Source organism: Saccopteryx leptura, chromosome 2 (genome assembly GCF_036850995.1).
Source record: "Saccopteryx leptura isolate mSacLep1 chromosome 2, mSacLep1_pri_phased_curated, whole genome shotgun sequence".
NCBI classification, from domain to species: Eukaryota; Metazoa; Chordata; class Mammalia; order Chiroptera; family Emballonuridae; genus Saccopteryx; species Saccopteryx leptura.
In genome coordinates, this window is record NC_089504.1 from 42,115,909 (window position 1) to 42,138,069 (window position 22,161).

Below are 22,161 nucleotides of genomic sequence, written 5' to 3' on the forward strand. Positions count from 1 at the left end.
TTTCTGTTTTTCTTTATGTTTCTAAGTCTTAGTTTCTCCTTGCACTGATTTCTACATTGTTCTACCTTGTACAATGATTTCCACATTTACCCACAGGAGATACTCACATCACGTCTCTCATCAAATAATTTTAAGTCTGACAAAGTTAGGTTAGCAAAGCCATTTGAAATCCTTGGCAGAAACATGACAGGCTTCATTTATTAGTAATATGAAGTTCACTCATGTATTTAGACTGTCACCCAGTAGTGAAGCATGTACTCCCATTGATCTCTCCCTCACCTCACGGTCTGGGTTTGGGATATTTTCCAGTATCATTTTTGCCTGCTGGAAGTGCTTACTGGCTGCCACATAGAGCTCTGGAGACTGAGGAGGAGGGCTGTATTTATTGAGGTCTGACATCTCCTAAAAGGGGGAAATACTATTAGTCAAAACAGGTTTAAAATGAACAACTCTCAACTAACTTTTTGAAGAATTCTCCATTGACCATCCATATAGAGAAACCAAAGCAGACACTCAGCATATACGTACTTTTTCCTATGGAACATTAAATTCTCAATCTTCCTATACTGCCATGTATTATTCTCACACTTAAATAACTGTTCACATGAAGAATACATCTCAAAAAAGCCAAATTATTTTCACACTATTTAAGTTGCTACTTTATCACCTGTCATATTGGTCCAACAATAGTCTGGTTTGACTATTTTAACAAAATGGCTAGGTACAAATCTCTCCAAGAAGGTCTATGACTAAACATTGTACAGTAATTTTAACAAACAGATTCACCTTGAACTGCAGGTAGTGCACTGGGGGTGGTGTCATTACGCTGTTGAATGGAGCAAATCGGTGCTCATACCGAACTTGTTCACTGTCAAGCTCAAACTTGGGTTTCCGGACTTTGCCATCCATGTCAAATGCTACCATGGTCTAACGGAAAAAGAGAATGTGAAAAAAAATACCAATGTGAAAAAGTGACCATTCTCATTAATTCAGAATAGAAAATAAACAGCTATTGACACACAGCCAAAACAACTTAAGGCTCAGAAATCAGAAACAGAGAAAAACTGGCTTTAGTAAATTCATTTTTGTTGTGTGCCATCTTTGATATAAAAAGTTTCAAGGTGTAGTGTTTGCTACTATCTCTCCCAGTGAAGTTACACCACACACACATTATTTTTTCATGCTTCATAATAGCTTTGAAACCTTCATGTAAAAGCTTCTGAAGAAACAAGTAGCACATAAATTTTTATAAGCATAGGTCCTGTTTTTCCAACAGCAGTCCATGTTCTATGTATTTTAATATAAGTGCTTCAAATCATTTCTCGAATCCCCAAGTACAAGTTAAGACCCCGTGCTCACCACGCCTCCTGGAAAATGCCTGCTTTGACTGAGGCCATTCACTGTGGAGTTCACCCCTTTCTAGCACCCTTCTAAAAAATCCAAACCCCATCCCTTTCAAGAAAGCTTTGCTGATCATCAATCAGAAGAAACCTCTTCCTCATCTGTTTACCTGTATCCCTCATATCACTGGCCTGTCATTAATCAGGCATTTGGGACAAGGATCATATCTGATTAGATTTGGTGTCCTGCAGTGTGCTCAGTACAAGATGCTTGGCACACACATGGGTTCAAATATTTGGTAAACAATTTAATGAAAACAACTAGGTTTGGAAAAAAGGTAATTTTAAGCAGACGGTTAATAAAAACAAAGGTGAAATTAAAACCCAGAAAAAAAAATCATGAAGAGAGTCCATTTTAATTAAACTATACAATAGCAATGTAGTTAAAAAGCAAAGAGAACACACCTTAAACATTCCAGCACACATATTCTGATAGGCCTGGCTCATTGTGATTTCTCGGCTCAAAGGGCGAACTGTAATTAGAAAGAAAATCACCTATACTCTTTAACCCCTCCCTCTTGCATCACTGCAGGAGAAAATCGAATTTTTGAAAATCTTCCACCTTCTTTACTAAACTAAAATTTTAAACAGTTCCTACAGGCTATATTTTATTTTGTGGCCCAAATCTACAAATAATAAAATATAACTGAAAAGGCTAAATAAAAATTATGTTCCCAGAATGGCTAATATTGTAAAATTCTAGTATGAAGTATTTTAATTTCTGAATTCATCATATGGAGACTTGATGTTGAGACTTAACTTCTTAAATAGGGGACCCATTAAAGGTCATTTAATAGCCCACCCACACTGTTGAAATCCTAAGGAGACAGAAAGTAATATTTTGTAGTGATTGTAGCAGTATTTGTACCCTTCCATGAATGAACAATAAGGTAGTCCTTTTGAAACATCTCTTTCTCCTGGTAGCCATGTAACCATCCTTCTGTGCAGACTCCCAGAGCTGTCAAAAGATCAAAGGTCTCCTGCTGTCTTGTTCCTTAACCTATCAACCTATCTTGCTTGCATGCTCCACATGGCTGCTGCTTGTCCTAAGGTCCTCTGACACATGCAATCACAAAGAAGTATAGGGAAAGCATGGAAAGGAACCAAAGAGGCTTGTATCACTGATGTGGGATATTTCCCGAAGATGAGAACTCATTATATGGAACAGGTAGCACCCCATCTAATTTATTTGTAGAATTTCAAATGTCTCTAATTGTTATTTATTTCTGAAGTTTAAAAATAATCCACAGCACCTTTCTTCTTTTTCTTTGTTTTTTTACTGCTCCGGCCCTTCTGTTGCTCTTCCATTATCCTTTCCTCTGCCATCTGAGAGCCATCCGCTCGACTCAGTGTCGACATCAACCACGCATACAGGAATTCAGAGAGGTACCTTACAGGATAAAATATGTTAGTTAATAGGGGATATCTACATGAAATAGTGTTAGCAATACATGTATTATACTAATAGATAGTTTTCATAATGCTTTAACGTCTTTTTCAAAAATAGATTATCCAATTACATAACTGATATATTAGATCTTACAAAAAAGAAGCATTACAAGTGATTAACTTTCCCTTTCTTGTAGCCATTTATGTTACAACACTGAAAAATTTGTTTAATTTCCTATAATGACATGCATTTTACATATTTACAGATTTCTTGATAATGATGTGTGTATGTAAATCAAATGAATACCAATTATACTGCTTTTACTGTATTAGGACACAGTTCATCTCAACCTATTAAGTAAATATTTTATTTTCCTGTTAATTACAAAATAAAGCAAGTGACTCTAAATCAAAAGCACAAAAGCTTCCAATCAGTTGCCTCAAACCACAAAGAAAGAACTTGAGTCTTTTCCTCTATAAAATGTCTTGTCTACTATGAGTTAACAAAATGTTTCCCTAGTATCTATATCCAGACCTGTTGGTCGAGTTATCTATTAAAATGGTGGACAGTATACCAATATTATTTTCTCCATATTACTATAGTTGATGCTCAAATTCAATTTTCATAGCCAAGGGTTTTCTGTTAAGGAGTCACAGGAGTCGAGATGACAAAACCATGCCCACAGCGTGGAAGAGAATTACTTTCATTCCCTCACAGCAATTACTATAGGAAACATTAATTACTAACATAATTTAAATGAGTAAAAAGGTGAACTATAGTAAGATCTAATATACTAAACTTGGTTGCTTTTGATGAGCAGTAATAGATCACTGTTGTTGTTTTTTTTTTAATTTTTATTTATTTATTTTTTTAGAGAGGAGAGGGAGAGACAGAGAGAGAGAGAGAGAGAGAGAGAGAGGAGAGACAGAGAGAGAAGGGGGGAGGAGCTGGAAGCATCAACTCCCATATGTGCCTTGAGCACGCAAGCCCAGGGTTTCGAACTGGCGACCTCAGCATTTCCAGGTCGATGCTTTATCCACTGCGCCACCACAGGTCAGGCAATAGATCACTGTTTTAAAATTACCACCACACTTTGGCAGACTAAGAAAAAGATGTGAAATAACTGAATTCATTAGCTCACAATTTTCTTTCTTTCAATGACAGTTTTTCCATTCTCAAGCATCCTCTTACTAGGTTTCTTTATCTTAGCTCCAAGTGAAAGCAAAGAACTACTCTGCTGAATGAAGATCATGTCTTACCAACTTCTTCAAATCTCTTGAAACAAAACCTCAGGGCTACAGTTTGCAATAAGTATGCTCCCAATGATAACCCTATTAGCCTTGGTTTCTTCTCAGAAGAAAGATCTGGTTGAAATTTTGAACTTTAGTACAGTTAAGTACATTACACAGCTAGTACCTAGCATCACTGAAGTTAGGACAAAATGTATGTTAATTTTTCTCCCTAGAAACAGATAAGAGCTCTTCCAGTTGTCCCACAACTAAAGTGAAAATGCACTAAATGAAATAGTACCCTGAAATTATACTCTACAGATGCCCTCTGAGGTATGTGTCCTACTCACGACCAATTTTAACCCAAAATGTTCTTACCAATATATGTAGTAGTACTCATGCATGCTGTAGAGCTCCAACTCAAAGCCACTCAGAAGATACTGTATCATAATTCTGAGGTTGTGGTAAAGGACCCAGGTACCTAAACAGGCCAAATGTTGCCTTTGGGGTTCCTGTTTCAACAGCATAGTGTGAAGAGCTGCATCAACCTTCTCTGCCTATCAGAATAAAATATCATAGCATTTACTTTCCTTTCAATAACATGAGAATTTAAAATAAATAAAAATAGCATGAGTAGAAAGTGTAGATCTTACCATTAAAAGAACTCATACTTAAAAAAGCAGTTTTGGTTAAGTTTTTTCCAAACTTCTCATTTCACAATGGATAATATTTAGCTAAATAGTCCTAAACTAAAAAGATATCCAATTTTTACGACTAAAAAATAATAACTGACTTTAGGTCTTTAGTTATATTATCAATTAATATTGCTGCTACTCACAAATTTACTCTAAGGTTAATATATTTTTATATTAATGTGAACTTGCTGTAAAATTATAGTTCTGGCCCTGGCTGGTTGGCTCAGTGGTCGAGCATCAGCCTGGCATGTGGAAGTCCTGGATTCAAGTCCCGGCCAGGGCACACAGGAGAAGCACCCATCTGCTTCCCTACCCTACCTCTCTCCTTCCTCTCTGTCTCTCTCTTCCCCTTCTGCAGCCAAGGCTCCACTGGAGCAAAGTTTGCCCAGGCGCTGAGAACAGCTCCATGGCCTCTGCCTCAGGCGCTAAAATGGCTTTGGTCACAACGGAGCAACAGCCCATGTGGGCATGCTGGGTGGATCCTGGTTGGGTGCATGCGGGAGTCTGTCTGACTGCCTCCCTGCTTCTAACTTCAGAAAAACACAAAAAAAAAATACAAAAAAAAATTTTTTTTAATTATAGTTCTACAAACATTTTATAATTTATTGTGATTATCAAAGAAATAATTTGTTTCTCAGTATAGATTACTGTTCTGTTTCTTTTTTGTAAATTCTTTCTTTGGTATATGAAACTGTTACAATGTAAGTGAAAAGAGAATTCACCATATTGAAAAACTGAATAGTCAAAATATTGTTCCAAAACATTCTTTTAAAAAATATGGTCAAGGCATATGAATTGCTTAATTTTAGAAGAAAGGGCTTCTTGCTGGCTCTTACCTCATCCTGCAAGGTAGCAAATTCCTCAAGAATATGACCAAGTTTGTCTCTCTGTCGAGCCCGATTATGCCCATGGATCTGAATTAGACTACAGAATGGCTGTGTAACAAATAACACTGGTTAATTGTCAATACGAAACTTCTTATACAGAAAATATTCCAAATTTCCAAAATCCAGTTTAAGGAGAAAAAAAATACTGTGTCTATAAGAATCAAGCCCAAGTATATATTTTACATATGCATCAGACTTTATCAACAGCTAGAAGAAACTGGCTATTTATGAAACTTCTTTTCATATGACAAAAATATCTTCTCTCAGTCTTCAGATATTGTCCCACAATTTCAAGAGGACAGTTTCTTTTCTGCTGAATCTAAGCCAAAAGGGAATGTTCAAGGCTGCCATTTCTGTGCTGCTTTAAATATACCAGAATACCTAATAATTGTAATGTTTGAGTAATGGCTAAAACCTACAAACTCTGAATAAGGTTCTTCTACTCCTAATCTATACAGTATTCTCAGATAAAATACCGTAACATTTCACTGTTCAGACAACAGACATGAACAATAGGATGCTCTGATTTAAGATGTATGAATCATAAGATTCAATTATAATATTGTTTCAATATTGTATATTTTGACAGAAACGATCTCACTTGGTCAATAACTAGCCTATCCTCTTAAGAAGTATTAACATTTCACTTTTTAAAGACTGGAAATTTATAGAAAAGTGATCTGCCTAATGACAATGTTAGTGATAAAAATGAGATCTAGTCTTTTATTGATTCTCCTTTGATCATACCATGCCGTCTTCATATATGTGTGTGTGTGTGCACACGCGTGCATGTGCATATATCACATATATATGTTTAGTAATTAGAATTAAATACAAGAGTTGTCCATAAAGAGCTTATAATTAAATATGATCATAGTAAGTTTAATCCAGCACAAGGTTTGTATTTTTTTCCTAATTACTTGATATTTGAAAGTCTGTGATCTCATATAAATTATTTTAATTTTACTACATTCCTGTTCATTAAGGTAGTACAAGGATAAGTGCCTGGAGATGTTACAAATATTCCTTGTTTATAAGGTCAAAAATAAGTAAAGGTTTTTTTTTCTAATTTTTTTTAAACTTTTTATTTATTCATTTTAGAGAGGAGAGGGAGAGAGAGAGAGAGAGAGAGAGAGAGGAGAGACAGAGAGAGAGAAGGGGGGAGGAGCCGGAAGCATCAACTCCCATATGTGCCTTGACCAGGCAAGCCCAGGGTTTCGAACTGGCGACCTCAGCATTTCCAGGTCGATGCTTTATCCACTGCGCCACCACAGGTCAGGCAATAAGTAAAGTTTTTATGTCCATTTACAAAAAAAAAATAGAAAAAAGGTGACCATCTGTTGTTTTCCGAGATGGGGGTCATAGTTTAATCCAGCCAGGCCTGTGGTTCCTGAGGGTTGTAGTAAGAGGGCATCAAAAGGTGCCTCTGTACCTGCCCCTACCTGCCAGGAAGATGACCATTATTAAACTATCAATTCAAGCATAAAAAGAGACAGAAACTTGCCATTTATTCAGTGCAAATGAATAAGAAATGATAGATGGAAAAACAGCACAAATTAATGTTACCAAAGGAATCACACCTCACCAATTGTAAAGTGTCATCACAACAATCCAAAAACGTTCTTACCCGAACACAGTGAGTGACAAAGGAGTCGATACAGTCCTTAGCCTGGTGATTGTTATATAGGCAGCACCTGGAAGAGAATATCCAGGTCACTGGAATCAAACTACTTGGCCCAAAAAAGCAGCAGTGATTTCTGTAGGTGCTACCAGCAAACAGTGATGGTGGGGGCGGGGGGGAAGGAAATGAAGCCAAATACATCGTTAAGTTGAAGACTGGTGGCTCTAGATTAAGAAGTATTTCAGCATTGCTGTGCTGTTCACACAATAAATGTGCACTGTTCTCAATTTCTTTAGTTCCATATCTGGGCAGTTAGAGTTGGAATGAGTAAGATTAAATTAACAAGGAAAGGAGGAGAATTCCCAAACTCCACTTTTTCCTGACCCTACTCCAATGTCACTTATTTTTCTACAATGGACTGTGCTCCTGATAGTTTCTATTTCTCCTAGATGGATCCATATTTCCAGCCACGGGCCAAAGTCATCATCCACACATCCCTCTGGTACCTCGTCTCCTATCCTCACTAAGTGGTTTCCCTGTGGCATTCCTTATCTCAGTTACAAGCATCACTTCTTGACTAAAGCTTTCTTGAGCAGTCCAGAGGATCTGCTACCTTCCTGGCTCTGGCAGAACTACACATGCTGAATGGTTGGAAGACAGTCATTTTCTGTCCTTGAGGTGGGAGGTCAGTAGGCTTTGCACCTGAGGAGACGGGAAGAAGCAAAGACATCCTCCTGGTGCACTGATAAGAGCTAAGTACTCGCTGCTCCTCAGTGTTTGCTGTAACAGAGCTGTCTGACCAGAGCCTCAAAGATAAACAGAGGCATGGTCTCAGGCAACAGAAAGAGAGCGCATCAGGAGCATGCAGAAAGAAAGGGCAGGACACCTGGAACAGGTGGGCAAAACAAGAGCTGAAAGGTCCACAACATCTTTTACTCCACAGTGAGAAAATTACTTACGTAGACTATATACACTAAAGCACTTAAAAAGAAAAAAAGACTTTCTGCATCTGAAAACTAGAATTTTCAAATAAAAAATTCAGCAGATGAAAGATGCTCATCAGAAGTCTTGATTAAGAGAAAGAACTTTCTCCAACCTCAGCAAAAATAACAGAGAGATAAATGTCATGAGATATATGGAGATAAGAATAGTCTATGAGGAGCTCTAAATAAGAGAGGAAAAAAAGATGAAGGTGAAGCAATAATTAAATAATAACATAGGAAAAATGATCTGAGAAACTTGAGGCTTTAATAACTGAGTTCCAGATAGGACTAGAGAATCACACATGAACATTCTTGTTGTACTCCTAAAACTCTTCAACTCCTAAAACTCCTAAAAATAAAGAGAAACTCTACAATCCTCCAAACCAAAGTGTCAAATTTCTACAAAGGAAATGAAGACTCAGATCAGCATCAGATTTCTTATCTATAACACTGGAACTTGAAAAGTTCCACGATCTGTGACTCACCATCTACAAGCTGCCATGCAATGGCTTCTGCTATGTGCACAGTTGATTCTCGGTATCCACGACAGTGCTGTTCCACACAGTCGCTGTGGACGCTCAATTAGTACTAAAACAGTGCTGCTAGGGTAAGTACAGGGCTGTTCCTGTCAGCCTCGTGCCACATTTTATCAACTAATCAATACATAACCTTGTTTTATGTGTGTCTGTTTTCCAGACATCATATATAATGTATATTGTTGATTGTCAGCATTGAACTCACCGGAGCAAAGCTTATCTAACACATTCTCTCTGTAAAGCACACGACAGCCTTCTTATGCTAAGGAACACTGGATTGCAAACCACCACCCTTAAATCACCAATGAAAGGCACAAGAACAGAGTTGTTTATAGTATAAGGGCTGAGAGAAGGCAACAAGAGGGTTGCCTCATTCAAGCTCAGTGTCAGGCTGCTTGCACATGTTCACAAAGATGATAAGAGCAGAGTGAATGCTGACTTGAGGGTTACAAATGCATTTTAGAGTGTAGGCAAATTTGCAAATATGGAATCCACAAATAATGAGATGGACTATAGTTAAGTGCTGAAGGAGAACTGTTAAATAGAAAAGGCAAAATGCAAATGAAGATACGGATCTATTTCACATATATCACATTGTCAAAAATTAAAAAGTCTGCTAATACCAAAGCCTAGACTATGGGGAAATTGGAATCATTTTACACTGTTGGCTTGCATACAAATTGGTTAATTATTTTAGAAAGCAGTTTGGCAAAACAAGTTGAAGATGCACATGCCCTAGGATCAGCAATTAATTCTATTCTAAGTATATAGCCTATGTATGCAAAGAGACATATTCAAAGATGTGATTTCAACAGTAATAAATCGGAAGTAACTTAAATGTCCATGGTGGAGAATTAGCAAAATGAACTGCAGTATTTTGAAGGGTGATTTCAATGAAGTAAATTTGCATGATCAAGTTGGTTGATTCCAAATGCTAAAGTCAAATGAGAAAAAATGTTGCAAAAGGATGTATACAGTGTGACAAAATTTATGTGAAGTTTTAAAACATAAAATAAATTGATGTATTGTTTATGGACACATATATTTGGGTAAAGTGTGGAAGCATTCATAAAGAGCGATAGAAACTACAAGGACCGGAGGGAGAGTAAAGCAAGTGGGGACGAGGATTTGAAGTGCAGTGAGCAGTTCTCAAGTGTGGCCTGGGTTTCTCTGGTGATGGTGGTGGTAGGGGGGTTCTTGAGCTACGTCTGGGGGAGACCAAAAGTCAAAATTATTTTCGCCTGACCAGGCGGTGGTGCAGTGGATAGAGCATCGGACTGGGACGCAGAGGACCCAGGTTCGAGACCCCGAGGTCGCCAGCTTGAGCGCGGGCTCATCTGGTTTGAGCAAAAGCTCACCAGCTTGGACCCAAGGTCGCTGGCTTGAGCAAGGGGTTACTCGGTCTGCTGAAGGCCCGCGGTCAAGGCACATATGAGAAAGCAATCAATGAACAACTAAGGTGTCGCAATGAAAAACTGATGATTGATGCTTCTCATCTCTCTCCGTTCCTGTCTGTCTGTCCCTGTCTAACCCTCTCTCTGACTCTCTCTCCTTGTAAAAAAAAAATTTTTTTTCATAATAATATTAAGGTGTTATTTGCCTTTTGCACTTATTCTCTCACAAATGTACAGTGGGCATTTCCAGAGGCCACACTGGCATGTAATATTATAACAGAGTAAAAGCAGAAGCAAGTTAAAATAATCCAGCTATCTTCTATTAAGACAAATAAAAGATTTGCAAAAATGTAAAAACAATGCCACTTTTCTAATTTTTCTTTAAAACATACATTTTACATAAAAATGTCATTTTTGTTAACATGTAATGGGCTATTTTCTAAAAGTTAATAAAAAGCTTGAGAACTGCTGCTTTAGATATTTCTCAAATAATTTAATTTGTTAAAATGAGCTGTTCCTTCTACTTAAACTCAGCCCAACCCTGGGACCTTTCCTGTGTTGACATCATTCCTTCAGCTCACTCATACACATCACCACTTTGAGAGGCATTTCACAACCGCCACGTCTAAGAGAACCATCGACCCCTTTTCCTCTATCTACGTAGCACTTATCATAAACTGACACTGCGTATTTGTGTAGTTTAGTTTCTCCTACTGAAAGGTCAAAACTCCTTGTCAACAGGTATATCCTTCTTTTCCCTAGAATCTAGGAAGGTACCTGGCAATAGCAGGTACTAATTTAATTGAATATACAAACCAAGGAAATTCATAAAATCTATTAATCCATAAATATTCTGTATATAAAATTTAATCAATTCCCTGATCAGAAAGGAAATATATAAAACAAAATTAATAATAAAAACTATGCTGGGTCCTGGCTGATTGGCTGACTGGGAGAGCATCGGCCTGGTGTACAGTTGTCCTGGGTTTAATTTCCGGTCAGGGCACATAGGAGAAGCGACCATCTGTTTCTCCACCCCTGCCCCTCTCCCTTCTCTCTATCGCTATTTTTCTCTTCTCCCACAGCCATGGCTCAGTTAAAGCAAGCTGGCCCAGGGTGCTGACTATGGCTCCATGGCCTTGCTTCAGGCACTAAAATAGCTCAGTTGATGAGTAACAAAGCAACTGCCCCAGAGGGGCAGAGCATCGCCTGGTAGGGGGCTTGCCAGGTGGATCCCAGTTAGGGAGCATGTCAGAGTCTGTCTCTCTGCCTCCCCACCTCTCACTTAAGAAGGAAAAACAAAGCAAAACAAAACATAAAACCATGCTGGCTTCTTTGTTAAAAAATAAAGACTCATTTCTTCCCTCTGCCACAGAAAGCTCTGCTCAGTTTCCAAAATGCCAACTCTCATGATGATTCTTTCCACCCGAAATACTTTCTGGCCTCTACGGCAGCATGTTTTCAGGTCAGTGACTCCATCAGAACATCAGAACATTTAAAAATCAATTATCTGCATTTTCTATTTCTATCTAGACTCAGCTCACCTTGAGAAGAGACCTTTTTTTTTTTTAAATGATTTTATTTATTGATTTTAAACAGATGATGGGGAGGGGGGAGCAGAAAGCATCAACTTGTAGTAGTTGCTTCTCATATGTGCCTTGACCAGGCAAGCTTGGGGTTTCAAACTGAGGACCTCAGTGTTGCAGATTGACACCTTATCCACTGTGGCACCCACCACAGGTCAGGCATTATCTTGTTTCTTTTTTTGTAATTATTTCCCAAAGTGCCTACCTAACACAGTGTATTGTACTTAGTAACAGGCCATACAACTTACTGAATTTCTGATGACTCCTTGGAAGTTTTTCTTCTCATATTGAACATAATGTCAACCTCACAACAACCTATTAAATCTAAACAAATATGTGGCATAAATCAATTTTAAAATGCTCAAGTATTGTTTTTTATAGAGACCCTTATGCCTTGGCTAAAAAGGACAGAGATTCTGGGCTTTTAAGAAACACGTCCACTAGACAATGTCTTACAATACTCACTTTGGGGAAAGCACCGGAGGACTGACAAATGACCGAAGTGCATCTTTCACCATGTCTTGCATGAGATGAGTTCCAAAGACCTTTTTGTTATCCACCAGAAAAGTGGTCTTAAAACAAGAGTTATATATTAGTAATGCTGCCACACACTTGACATATTGCACATATAGTTGTCATTATTGTCACGACCATATTTCTTAAAAATACTACAGAATACAAAAAAGATTAAAATATAAAAAATTGGTGTAAAATTTGTAATAATCACTGCATCCACAATGAGTATTACTTATCAGTCCTTAGTTAAGGTGTATTTTGATGAAAGAGACTAAAAAATGTGCAGAAAAAAAATCTTTCAAGTCAAGAATAGTAACTGTGAACTGGTCAAAATAAACTGACTAGTCTAAATATGTCAAATGAGCTAATATATAAGAAAGGGCTTGATAAATTATGAAATAGTAAATGGCTATAAATATTAAGCTAGGCAATAATCTTTATCTCTAATAAACACTTTGGAAAAAAATATTTTAAAAATACTTTATTAAATATAAAATAAAAATTCACATTTAATTTTCTACCCATAACCACAGTGCATTTTACTATTTATTACATTATACCTTACTGGATTTCCTAACATATCTGGGTTGTTTCCAGTTTTTGGTAATCATGAACCAAGCAGCAACAAATATTTGCATACAGCCTGACCAGGTGGAGGTGCAGTGAATAGAGCGTCAGACTGGGATGTGGAGGATCCAGGTTTGAGACCCCGAGGTCGCCAGCCTGAGCGCGGGCTCATCTGGTTTGAGCAAAGCTCACTAGTTTGAGCCCAAGGTCGCTGGCTCCAGCAAGGGGTCACTCGGTCTGCTGTCGCCTCCCACCCCCACCCCGTCATGGCACATATGAGGAAGCAATCAATGAACAACTAAAAAACCACAACAAAGAATTGATGTTTCTCATCTCTCTCTGTTCCTGTCTGTCTGTCCCTATCTGTCCCTCTCGCTGACCAATAAAATAAAATAAAATAAATATTTGCATATAGGTTTCCAGAACATCAGACTCCACTTCTCTAGGGTACACAAGTAGGAGTGGGATGTGTACACTTCATTTTATAAGAATCTGACAAATTGTGTTCCCAAGTATCTGCAGCACTTCACATTTCCATCAGTATTGCATCCTTACAAGCACTGATATTCTATTATTCCTTTTGTTTTTTAAAAGATATTCTGAAAGGGAAATAACGGTATTTCATTGTGGTTTTAATTTGGGTTGCCTGTTTTTTAAAAACAGAGTTCTTCATATGTTTAGATTTAAGTCCTTTGTTAATATTTAAGTCCTTTGCAAATATTTTCTCCTGCTCCGTATAGACTCATTTCCACCTTCTTCAGTGTCTTTCACAGAATTAGAGTTGAAGAGGGGAGACAGACAGAATCCCACAATGTGCCCCAACTGGGATCCACCCAGCAACCCTATCTGGGCTGATGCTCAAGCACTGAGCTGTTTTTAGCGTCTGAGGCTGATGCACTCCAACCAATCGACCTATCCTCAGTACCTGGGGCTACAGTTGAATCAAGAGGGGAAGAGAGAGAGAATGGGGAGAAGGGGGAGAATGAGGAGAATGGGGAGAAGGGGGAAAAGGGGGAGAAGAGAGAGAGGGAGAGGGAGAGAAGCAGATGGTCGCTTCTTATGTGTGCCCTGACTGGGAATCAAACCTGGGATGTCCATACACCAGGCCGACACTATTCACTGTGTCACTGGCCAGGACCAGAATTAAAGTTTTAAGTTTATCAACTTAAAGACTGTGCTCTTGATGTCATACCTGAGAATTATCTGCCTTCTCCAAAGTCACAAAGATTTTCCCCTTTCTTGTAATAATTTTAGTTTCGTATTTTACACTTAGGTTTAGGGTGTATTCTGAATCAGTTTTTCCCCAGATGCCTGTCCAATTGTTCTTGCACCACCTGCTGAAAAGACTACCATTTCTCTATTGATTTACTTTAGTGTATGACCAAAAACTAAACATATTAATTATATTTTCATTTTCATTCTAATTTAAGACCTCCTCTTTAATCCATAGGTTCTTTTTATTTCCCTGAAGTGAGAAGGGGGGAGGCAGAGAGACAGACTCCTGCATGCAAACCGGATCCACCTGGTATGCCCACCATGGGGCGATGCCCTGCCCATCTGGGGTGTTGCTCTGTTGTAACTGGAGCCATTCTAGCACCTGAGGCAAAGGCCATGGAGCCATCCTTAGCGCCTAGACTAACTTTGCTCCAATAGAGCCTTGGCTGCAGGAGGGGAAGAGAGAGATAGAGAGGAAGGAGGGGGAATGGTGGAGAAGCAGATGGGCTCTTCTCCTGTGTGCCCTGGCCGGGAATCAAACCCGGGACTTCCATACACAGGGCTGATGCTCTACCAGTGAGCCAGCCAGCCAGGGCCTATCCATGGGTCCTTTAGACACGTAATACTTTATAATATTTGGGGGATTTTCCAGATAGCTTTCTATTATTAATTATTAATTTAATTCTAAAACACTCAGTGTGCATACTTTGTATCATTTTTTTAAAAATTTGAATTGATTTTTTAAATTAAGGTTTATTTTATGGCCCAGGATATGGCCTAGATGAATGTCTAACACTCTTAGTCAATGTTTCTAATTAAAAATGTAACATTAACTGTAGAATATCCTTCAAAAAAGAAACATCTACCTTTTGTTCCATCAATTAATATAACAATATCAACAGACATATAATTTGATGTTTAAAGAAATACTTTCAATACTAGGTGGAACTTACTTGTAATAGAGATCTTGAAAGAACACATGGTGATTGTTCACTAAACTCACAGAAAAAATCCTAAGATAGAGACAAAGCAATGTTAATAATGGGTTAAATAAAAACAGAAGAACATCTGCATATAGAGGGTAATTTCTACTGGAAATAATATACTACCAGAGTTAGAATGTGACAAATAGCTAAAGATTATCACTATAGGGATTGTGGTTGGCAAACTCATTAGTCAACAGAGCCAGATATCAACAGTACGATTGAAATTTCTTTTGAGAGCCAAATTTTTTAAACTTAAACTATGTATATATAGGTAGGTACATTGTTATTAACTTAATTAGGGTACTCCTAAACTGGCCAAAGAGCCGCACTCAAGGGGCCAAAGAGCCTCATGTGGCTCACGGGCCATGGTTTGCCGACCACCGGAACTGCATCAATGAGACCTTGGATAATTTTAGAGCCTCACTTTTTTAGAAGAAACTGACCAGTAACAATATTGTGTGGATACTCATATTACTTTTGTACACCATGAAAATACCAGTATCAGTAATAATTTACTAACGGCAAAGGTTTACTTCCTACTTCACATAAATACAGACCAACTGGATTCATATTACCGACTGTATGATTTTAGGCATAGGCCAAAAAGATAGCTTAAAAAACTATACATGGATTTATATACAGATAGGAAAAAAGATAATATGTAGTTAACATCTTCATATTTTTCTGGGTCAAAGTATACACACTTTTAAGACTTTGGAGAGAGAGAGTCACTGGAGTACAGGAGAATGACTATTTCCCTTTATCAACATTAAATCTTCTTATAGTTTTCAAGCTAGATGTTATAAACTGCATTTTAAAAATTAATAGTAAGGTTAAATATTTAAACATTTTTATTTATTGAAATGAGAGCAATGAAGAGGCAGGAAGGGGGGAGGGAAGGGGGAAAAGGGAGAGAAAGAGGGAGAGAGGGGAAGAGAGAGAGGAAGAGAGAAAGGGAGAGAGCGGAGAATGAGAGAGGGAGAGGTTTCCAATCAGGGACCTCAGCAACACCAGGTTGACACTATTCACTGCACTACCACTGGTCAGGTTAAGCATTTTTAATGTGTATGCTTATGTCCTTTCTCAAGTTTTCATTTGGATGCTCATCTTTATCTTACTGATATGTCAGCATTCTCTATAATCTGGTACTTTATCCTAATAATAGGTTTCTTATGCAGATCCACCAGACTAATGATCCCTATCCTTCCTAACTTGAATCTTTTCCTCTACTTTTGGCCTCTGCCACACTCCCCACTACCACTACCTACTCCTCTGTCCAAGCCTTCCAGGCATCCAGACTTTCCTCCACCAGGCTCTTTCCATGCCCAGGGCCGGTGGTCCAGGCCCAACCCCACCAGCTCTCCTCTGTTACAGTGTCATTTTGCATTTACTGCTGTGTCATTAACCAATCTAATTTAATTATAATCTCTCTGAACCTTTGTTTAGCTGTACAATAAACTGCAAAATGAACTGGCTTATGTCTGTGATCTTTTCTACCTTTAAGATTCTATGATTCTTGAGGACAGACTACTAAACAGAATGCAAACACAAAAGGAAGTAATAAAGGCATAATAAGTGAAAGTTTCACAAAAGAATGAAGACTTAAACTGGGCTTTAATGACAAAGAATTAGTGGAAGGGAAAATAAAGTTATTATAAGGCAGAGCATAAACAAAAGCACAAATCTTCACTGAACATGAAGTGTATCCCAGAGGCCACTGCTCAGCTCTAGGAATATGAACCAGTTCATCTGCCGTCTCCAAGAACACAGGCACAGAAGAAACCTGGCACTAACAAGGAAACTTCACAGGAAATGACTTGGGGCTAGGAAGTATGCACCTCAGCATGTAGGGGGAACACAGTCACATGCAGATCTAGGTGTAGTCATACAAAATAAATTAGTGTACTTGTGTCTAAATATCAACAGTATTGTTTTGCATATTTTCTACATTCCTACTAACCTTATATATCACTATAACCTTACCAATTAACAAAACTCCACCTCAATGTTTTAACTCTTTGAGTAGTGAGTTTTTTGTTAACCCTTTGAGTGAGGACATTCATGAACGTTCGTACTACTCAAAAGGTTAATATTCCTAAAATAAAAGTATATTTTTCTATATTTAAATCCATAAAAAAGATTAATCCAAAAAGTGCCAACTTAAAAATGTACATACTCTACCCAGAAACCTCACTGTTTAAAAATTTATCTTAAGTGGGAAGAAAGTGCCTGATGTAAAGATTTATCTATAAAGACATTTGCCATAGTATTGTGTATAACAGTAAAACACTAAAAAAGACAAATGCAATTCAATTATGAATAGAGAATAAAAAGTGATATATGCTTACAATGCAATCCCATATATAGCCATTAAAATAATATAGAAATATATGTATTTGTTGACATGAAAAGAAAGATATTCATAATAGATTAATAATTAAAGAAAAAGGTTACCAATACCATGATCCAATTTTTGTATGAAAAAATATTGATACATATACATTATGTGTATATATGCATGCATACACCTATGTAAAAGGTTTTGAAGACAGAATCCAGGGTTCAAACTCCCATTTGTAAAATCTAGATGAATTATCTGACCTCTCTAGACTTTAGTTTCCTAATCTCTAAAATGAATATATTCCAGAACAGAGATTTGTACTTACCAGGATACAATGTAAATTTGTTAAATTGACCACTTCACAGACAGTTTTTATTCTATCTATTAATCTTGCAAAATAGTTGACCATTTCTTCCCTTTTAATGATTTTTGCATATCGAGGGAAGGTGGGTGGAAGGAGCCTCTGGTTAACAAGAGGCTCAAACCCCATCATAATTGGATGATCTAAAAAGAAAAAATAAAACTGTCAATGTTGCTTGGCATTTTAAAACTCAAATACTACTGAATGTAAAAAGAAAAAGGCCAGTTTCAAAAGCATCTTCAAACGAATTCTAATCACAATATTCTCTAGGATTTTATAATTTATAATTAATATATCTACACACATATTTTAAAGTATGTGTAAATATATAAAGTAAAAAAACATTTAAGAACCTAAAATTGTACTTCCTACCTACATGGGGGGGGGGGGGCTTCTACCCAAGCCAGGAATAGGACAAAATAGGGTGAATATAGTCCCGTATAACAACTATTCTTCTGACCACAATGGTATGAAGTTAGAAAGCAACAAGAGGCAAAGGGAGAACCTATAAATATGTGGAAACTAAACAACAACGCAGCTCTGAACAACCAATGGGTCAAAGACAAAATCAAAAGAAAATAAAAAAGATCTTAAACCAAATAAAAATGGAAACAAAACATAAAATAACTATGAGCTGCACAAGCAATTGTGACAGGGTAGTTTATAGCAACAAATGCACATATTAAAGAATTAGATTTCAAATAAACAACCTAACTTTATACCTTAAGGAACTCAAAAAACAAATTAAGCCTACAGTTAGAAGACAAAAGGAAATAATAATGATCAGAGTGGAAATAAATGAAACAGATAGACAATAGAAAAGATAACAAAACTAAGAGCTGGTTTACCAAAATGATAAACAAAACTGACAAGCCATTAGCTACACTCCTATATGTGTACTCATTGGAGAATTTAGTTTACATGTTAAGTAATTATTGACAGGTATGGAATTTCCATTGCCATTTTGTCCATTGTTTTCTGGTTGTTTTATAATTTTTGTAATTCCTCTGTTCCCTTCTTCCTTCTCTTGCTCTCTTCCTTTGTTATTAGATGATTTTCTGTAGTGATATGCTTTGATTCCTTTCTATTTTTTTTGTATATCTATAGGCTTTTGCTTTGTGGTTACCATGAGGCTTGCATAAAATATATTTGTAGTAGTCTATTTTAAGCTGATAACTTCAAACACACACACACAAACTTCCTCCGCCATATTTTGGTTTTGATGTCACAATTTGCATATTTTTACATTGTGAATCTATTAACAAATTACTTTAAGTATAGTCATTTTAAATACCTTTGTCTTTTAACCTTCATACAAGAGTTATAAGTGGTTTACCCACCACCATCACAACAATAGAGTATCTTGAATTAAATTAGTCCACCGTTGGAATCCACAGGTTTTGTATCCATGGATTCAACCAACCACAGATAGAAAACAGTATTTTCAATCTACAATTGGGAATCTGTTCTATACTGTTTTACACAGACTTGTGCATCCATGGAGGATCCTAGAACCAGTCCCCTGCTGATACAGATGGGTGGCTGTATAGATTTACTTTTAACACTTTTACACCTCCTTATGTTTACCTTCTCTGGCAGCCCAAGCTACTAGCTGCCTCTCAAACTTCTGTGATTGTCCTCCTCCTTACTTCTTAGTAATAGTTGAAGTTGTGCCAAGACCCATCAGTGTCCTAAGTCAGTACTTACATTCAGGCCAATTAGAAGTTAAACCCTCAGGTAGCAGTTGGGGAGGTATATAGTTAAACCCTTTCCAAGCAGAAACTGGGAGATGGGCATTTTTGCTTAATCCCTATCCTGGGCCTACATGTGTATCAATGGAGGAAGGGTGCTCCCACACCTGTGAACAACTGTTTCTTTGTTTCATAGTCCTGTGGAACTCCCGAATGCAAACCCTGCTGGTTAGTAGAGCCAGGTGATCTGGAGGCGCGTCCCTTGAATGACAGCTGCAAAAGCTTGAGCATCAGCTGTGTGTATAAGCTCCTTCCTGGGTGACACTGGTAACTGGGTTTTATTACTGTAACAGGCTGGAGAAGGTGGGAAAGGCACCAACTGGTTTTCCCAGTCTCTGAGGAAGATCTCTAGCCCCTAGATGCCTGCTAAATTAGAAGCCCGACAGACACTCAGGCAATAGCTTATAAAGTATGCGTATACTGTAAACCTGTCTGAGGGAAAGATGGGAGATGAGCGATGCTGACTGCTCCCTCTCCATTGATTCCTGCAGGGACAGCCATGGCAAGTGCTCAGGAGCCCGCTAAGAGCTGCTTCTTTGTTTGCTATAGTCCTTTGGGACTCACAGATAAAAGCTCCTTTGGCTATCAGAACTAGGCAGTCCAGGTCCATCCTTCAGTCCCCAGCAGTAAAAGCTGGGGTGCAGCTATATAAACAAGCTCCCTCTAGGGAGATACGGGCCACTTGGAGTGAGCTGGAGGAAAAAAGCAAGCAAGGTATCCGTGGGCTTTCCTGGTCGCTGGGAAGGATCACAGTTGGCCCCTAGTGCCTGCTAATTTAGAAACTTGACCCTAGGGCAGTAGCTTTTATTTTTTTTTGTTGAAAATTTTATTTATTCATTTTAGAGGGAGGAGAGAGATGGAAGGAGGGAAGGGGGAGAGAGAGAGAGGGAGAGAAAGAAAGAGAGGGAGAAGGGGGAGGGGCAGAAAGCATCAATTTACATATGTGCTTTGACCAGGCAAGCTCAGGGTTTTGAACCGGCAACCTCAGCATTCCAAGTCGACACTTTATCCCACTGCACCACCACAGGTCAAGCTAGGGCAGTAGCTTTTAAAGTATACAGATAAACTTCCTTTAGGAATAAATTGGGAGCAGGGTAATTTTGCCCTGCTGACCCTGCAGGGACAGCCACAGCCAAGCAATCACGAGACCATTAAGAACTGCTTCTTAGCCCTGGCTGGTTGGCTCAGCGGTAAAAAGTTGGCAAGGCGTGTGGAAGTCCTGGTTCGATTCCCAGCCAGGGCACACAGGAGAAGCACCCATCTGCTTCTCCACCCTTCCCCTCTCCTTCCTCTCTGTCTCTCTCTTCCCCTCCCACAGCCAAGGCTCCATTGGAGCAAAGTTGGCCCGGGTGCTGAGGATGGCTCCATGGCCTCTGCCTCAGGCACTAGAATGGCTCTGGTTGCAGCAGAGCAACACCCCAGATGGGCTGAGCATCGCCCCTGGTGAGCATGCCGGGTGGATCCTGGTCAGGTGCATGTGGGAATCTGTCTGTCCGTCTCCCTCTCTTCTTACTTCATATAAATACAAAAAAAAAAAAAAGAACTGTTTCTTCTCTGGCAGGCTGGCTCAGTGGTAGAGCGTCACAGCCTGGCATGTGGACATCCCGGGTTTGATTCCCAGTCAGGGCACACAGGAGAAGCACAGAGGAGACCTTTGCTTCTCCACCCCTTCCCTCTCCCTTTTCTCTCTCTCTCTTCTCCTCCTGCAGCCGTGGCTTGGCTGGAGAAAGTTGGCCCTGGGCACTCAAGATGGTGCCATGGCTTCAACTCAGACACTAAAATAGCTTGGTTGCTGAGCAACAGCCCCAGATGGGCAGAACATCAGCCAGTAGGGGGCTTGCCAGGTGGAACCCAGTAATGGCACATGCGGGAGTTTGTCTCGCTGCCTCCCCACTTCTCACATAAAAAAAAAAAAGAAAGAAAGAAAAAGAACTGTTTCTTTGTTTCCTAAAGTGTTATAGGTCTTATAGACACAAGTCATGCTGACTTTCAGAGCCAGGGGTTCTGAAAGACCATTGTTCCAGAAGGACTCTTAAAAGTTGGGACACTAGGCCCTGGCCGGTTGGCTCAGTGGTAGAGCGTCGGCCTGGCATGCAGAAGTCCCGGGTTCGATTCCCGGCCAGGGCACATAGGAGAAGCGCCCATCTGCTTCTCCACCCCTCCCCCTCTCCTTCCTCTCTGTCTCTCTCTTCCCCTCCTGCAGCGAGGCTCCATTGGAGCAAAGATGGCCCGGGTGCTGGGGATGGCTCCTTGGCCTCTGCCCCAGGCGCTAGAGTGGCTCTGGTCGCGAGGCCCCGGAGGGGCAGAGCATCGCCCCCTGGTGGGCAGAGCGTCGCCCCCGGTGGGCGTGCCGGGTGGATCCCGGCTGGGCGCATGCGGGAGTCTGTCTGACTGTTTCTCCCCGTTTCCAGCTTCAGAAAAATACAAAAAAAAAAAAAAAAAAAGTTGGGACACTAGATGTAGGATCCAAACCATTCATTCTTCAGGTAGAAGCTGGGAGTTGGGGGCCCTCTCCTGACTACATGGTGCTATGCTGAGTATAAGGGTTTATTGGCAAGAGTATGTCTTGGCTTTTCCTACCTGTTTTGACTTATTTTCTCATTCATCTACAGCAGTGGTAGTCAACCAGGTCCCTACCGCCCACTACTGGGCATTCCAGCGTTCATGGTGGATGGTAGTGGAGCAACCAAAGTATAAATAAAA

The 22,161-nt window shown here is 39.1% G+C and overlaps 1 protein-coding gene across 5 annotated transcripts in view; it reads right to left on the minus strand.

Annotated features, from left to right (window-relative positions):
* The window catches only part of NAA35 (N-alpha-acetyltransferase 35, NatC auxiliary subunit), a 68,802-nt gene that overhangs the window by 4,195 nt on the left and 42,446 nt on the right, over positions 1–22,161 (minus strand). For all 5 annotated transcript variants that reach the window (XM_066367874.1, XM_066367875.1, XM_066367877.1 and 2 more), the window contains exons 12-21: positions 17,672–17,850; positions 14,973–15,032; positions 12,187–12,293; positions 7,229–7,295; positions 5,551–5,649; positions 4,398–4,576; positions 2,654–2,790; positions 1,806–1,873; positions 787–927; positions 280–402 (exon numbers count right to left, since the gene is read on the minus strand). In XM_066367874.1, the coding sequence (XP_066223971.1) occupies positions 280–402; positions 787–927; positions 1,806–1,873; positions 2,654–2,790; positions 4,398–4,576; positions 5,551–5,649; positions 7,229–7,295; positions 12,187–12,293; positions 14,973–15,032; positions 17,672–17,850 (1,160 nt within the window). The remainder of the gene's footprint in view (positions 1–279; positions 403–786; positions 928–1,805; positions 1,874–2,653; positions 2,791–4,397; positions 4,577–5,550; positions 5,650–7,228; positions 7,296–12,186; positions 12,294–14,972; positions 15,033–17,671; positions 17,851–22,161) is intronic.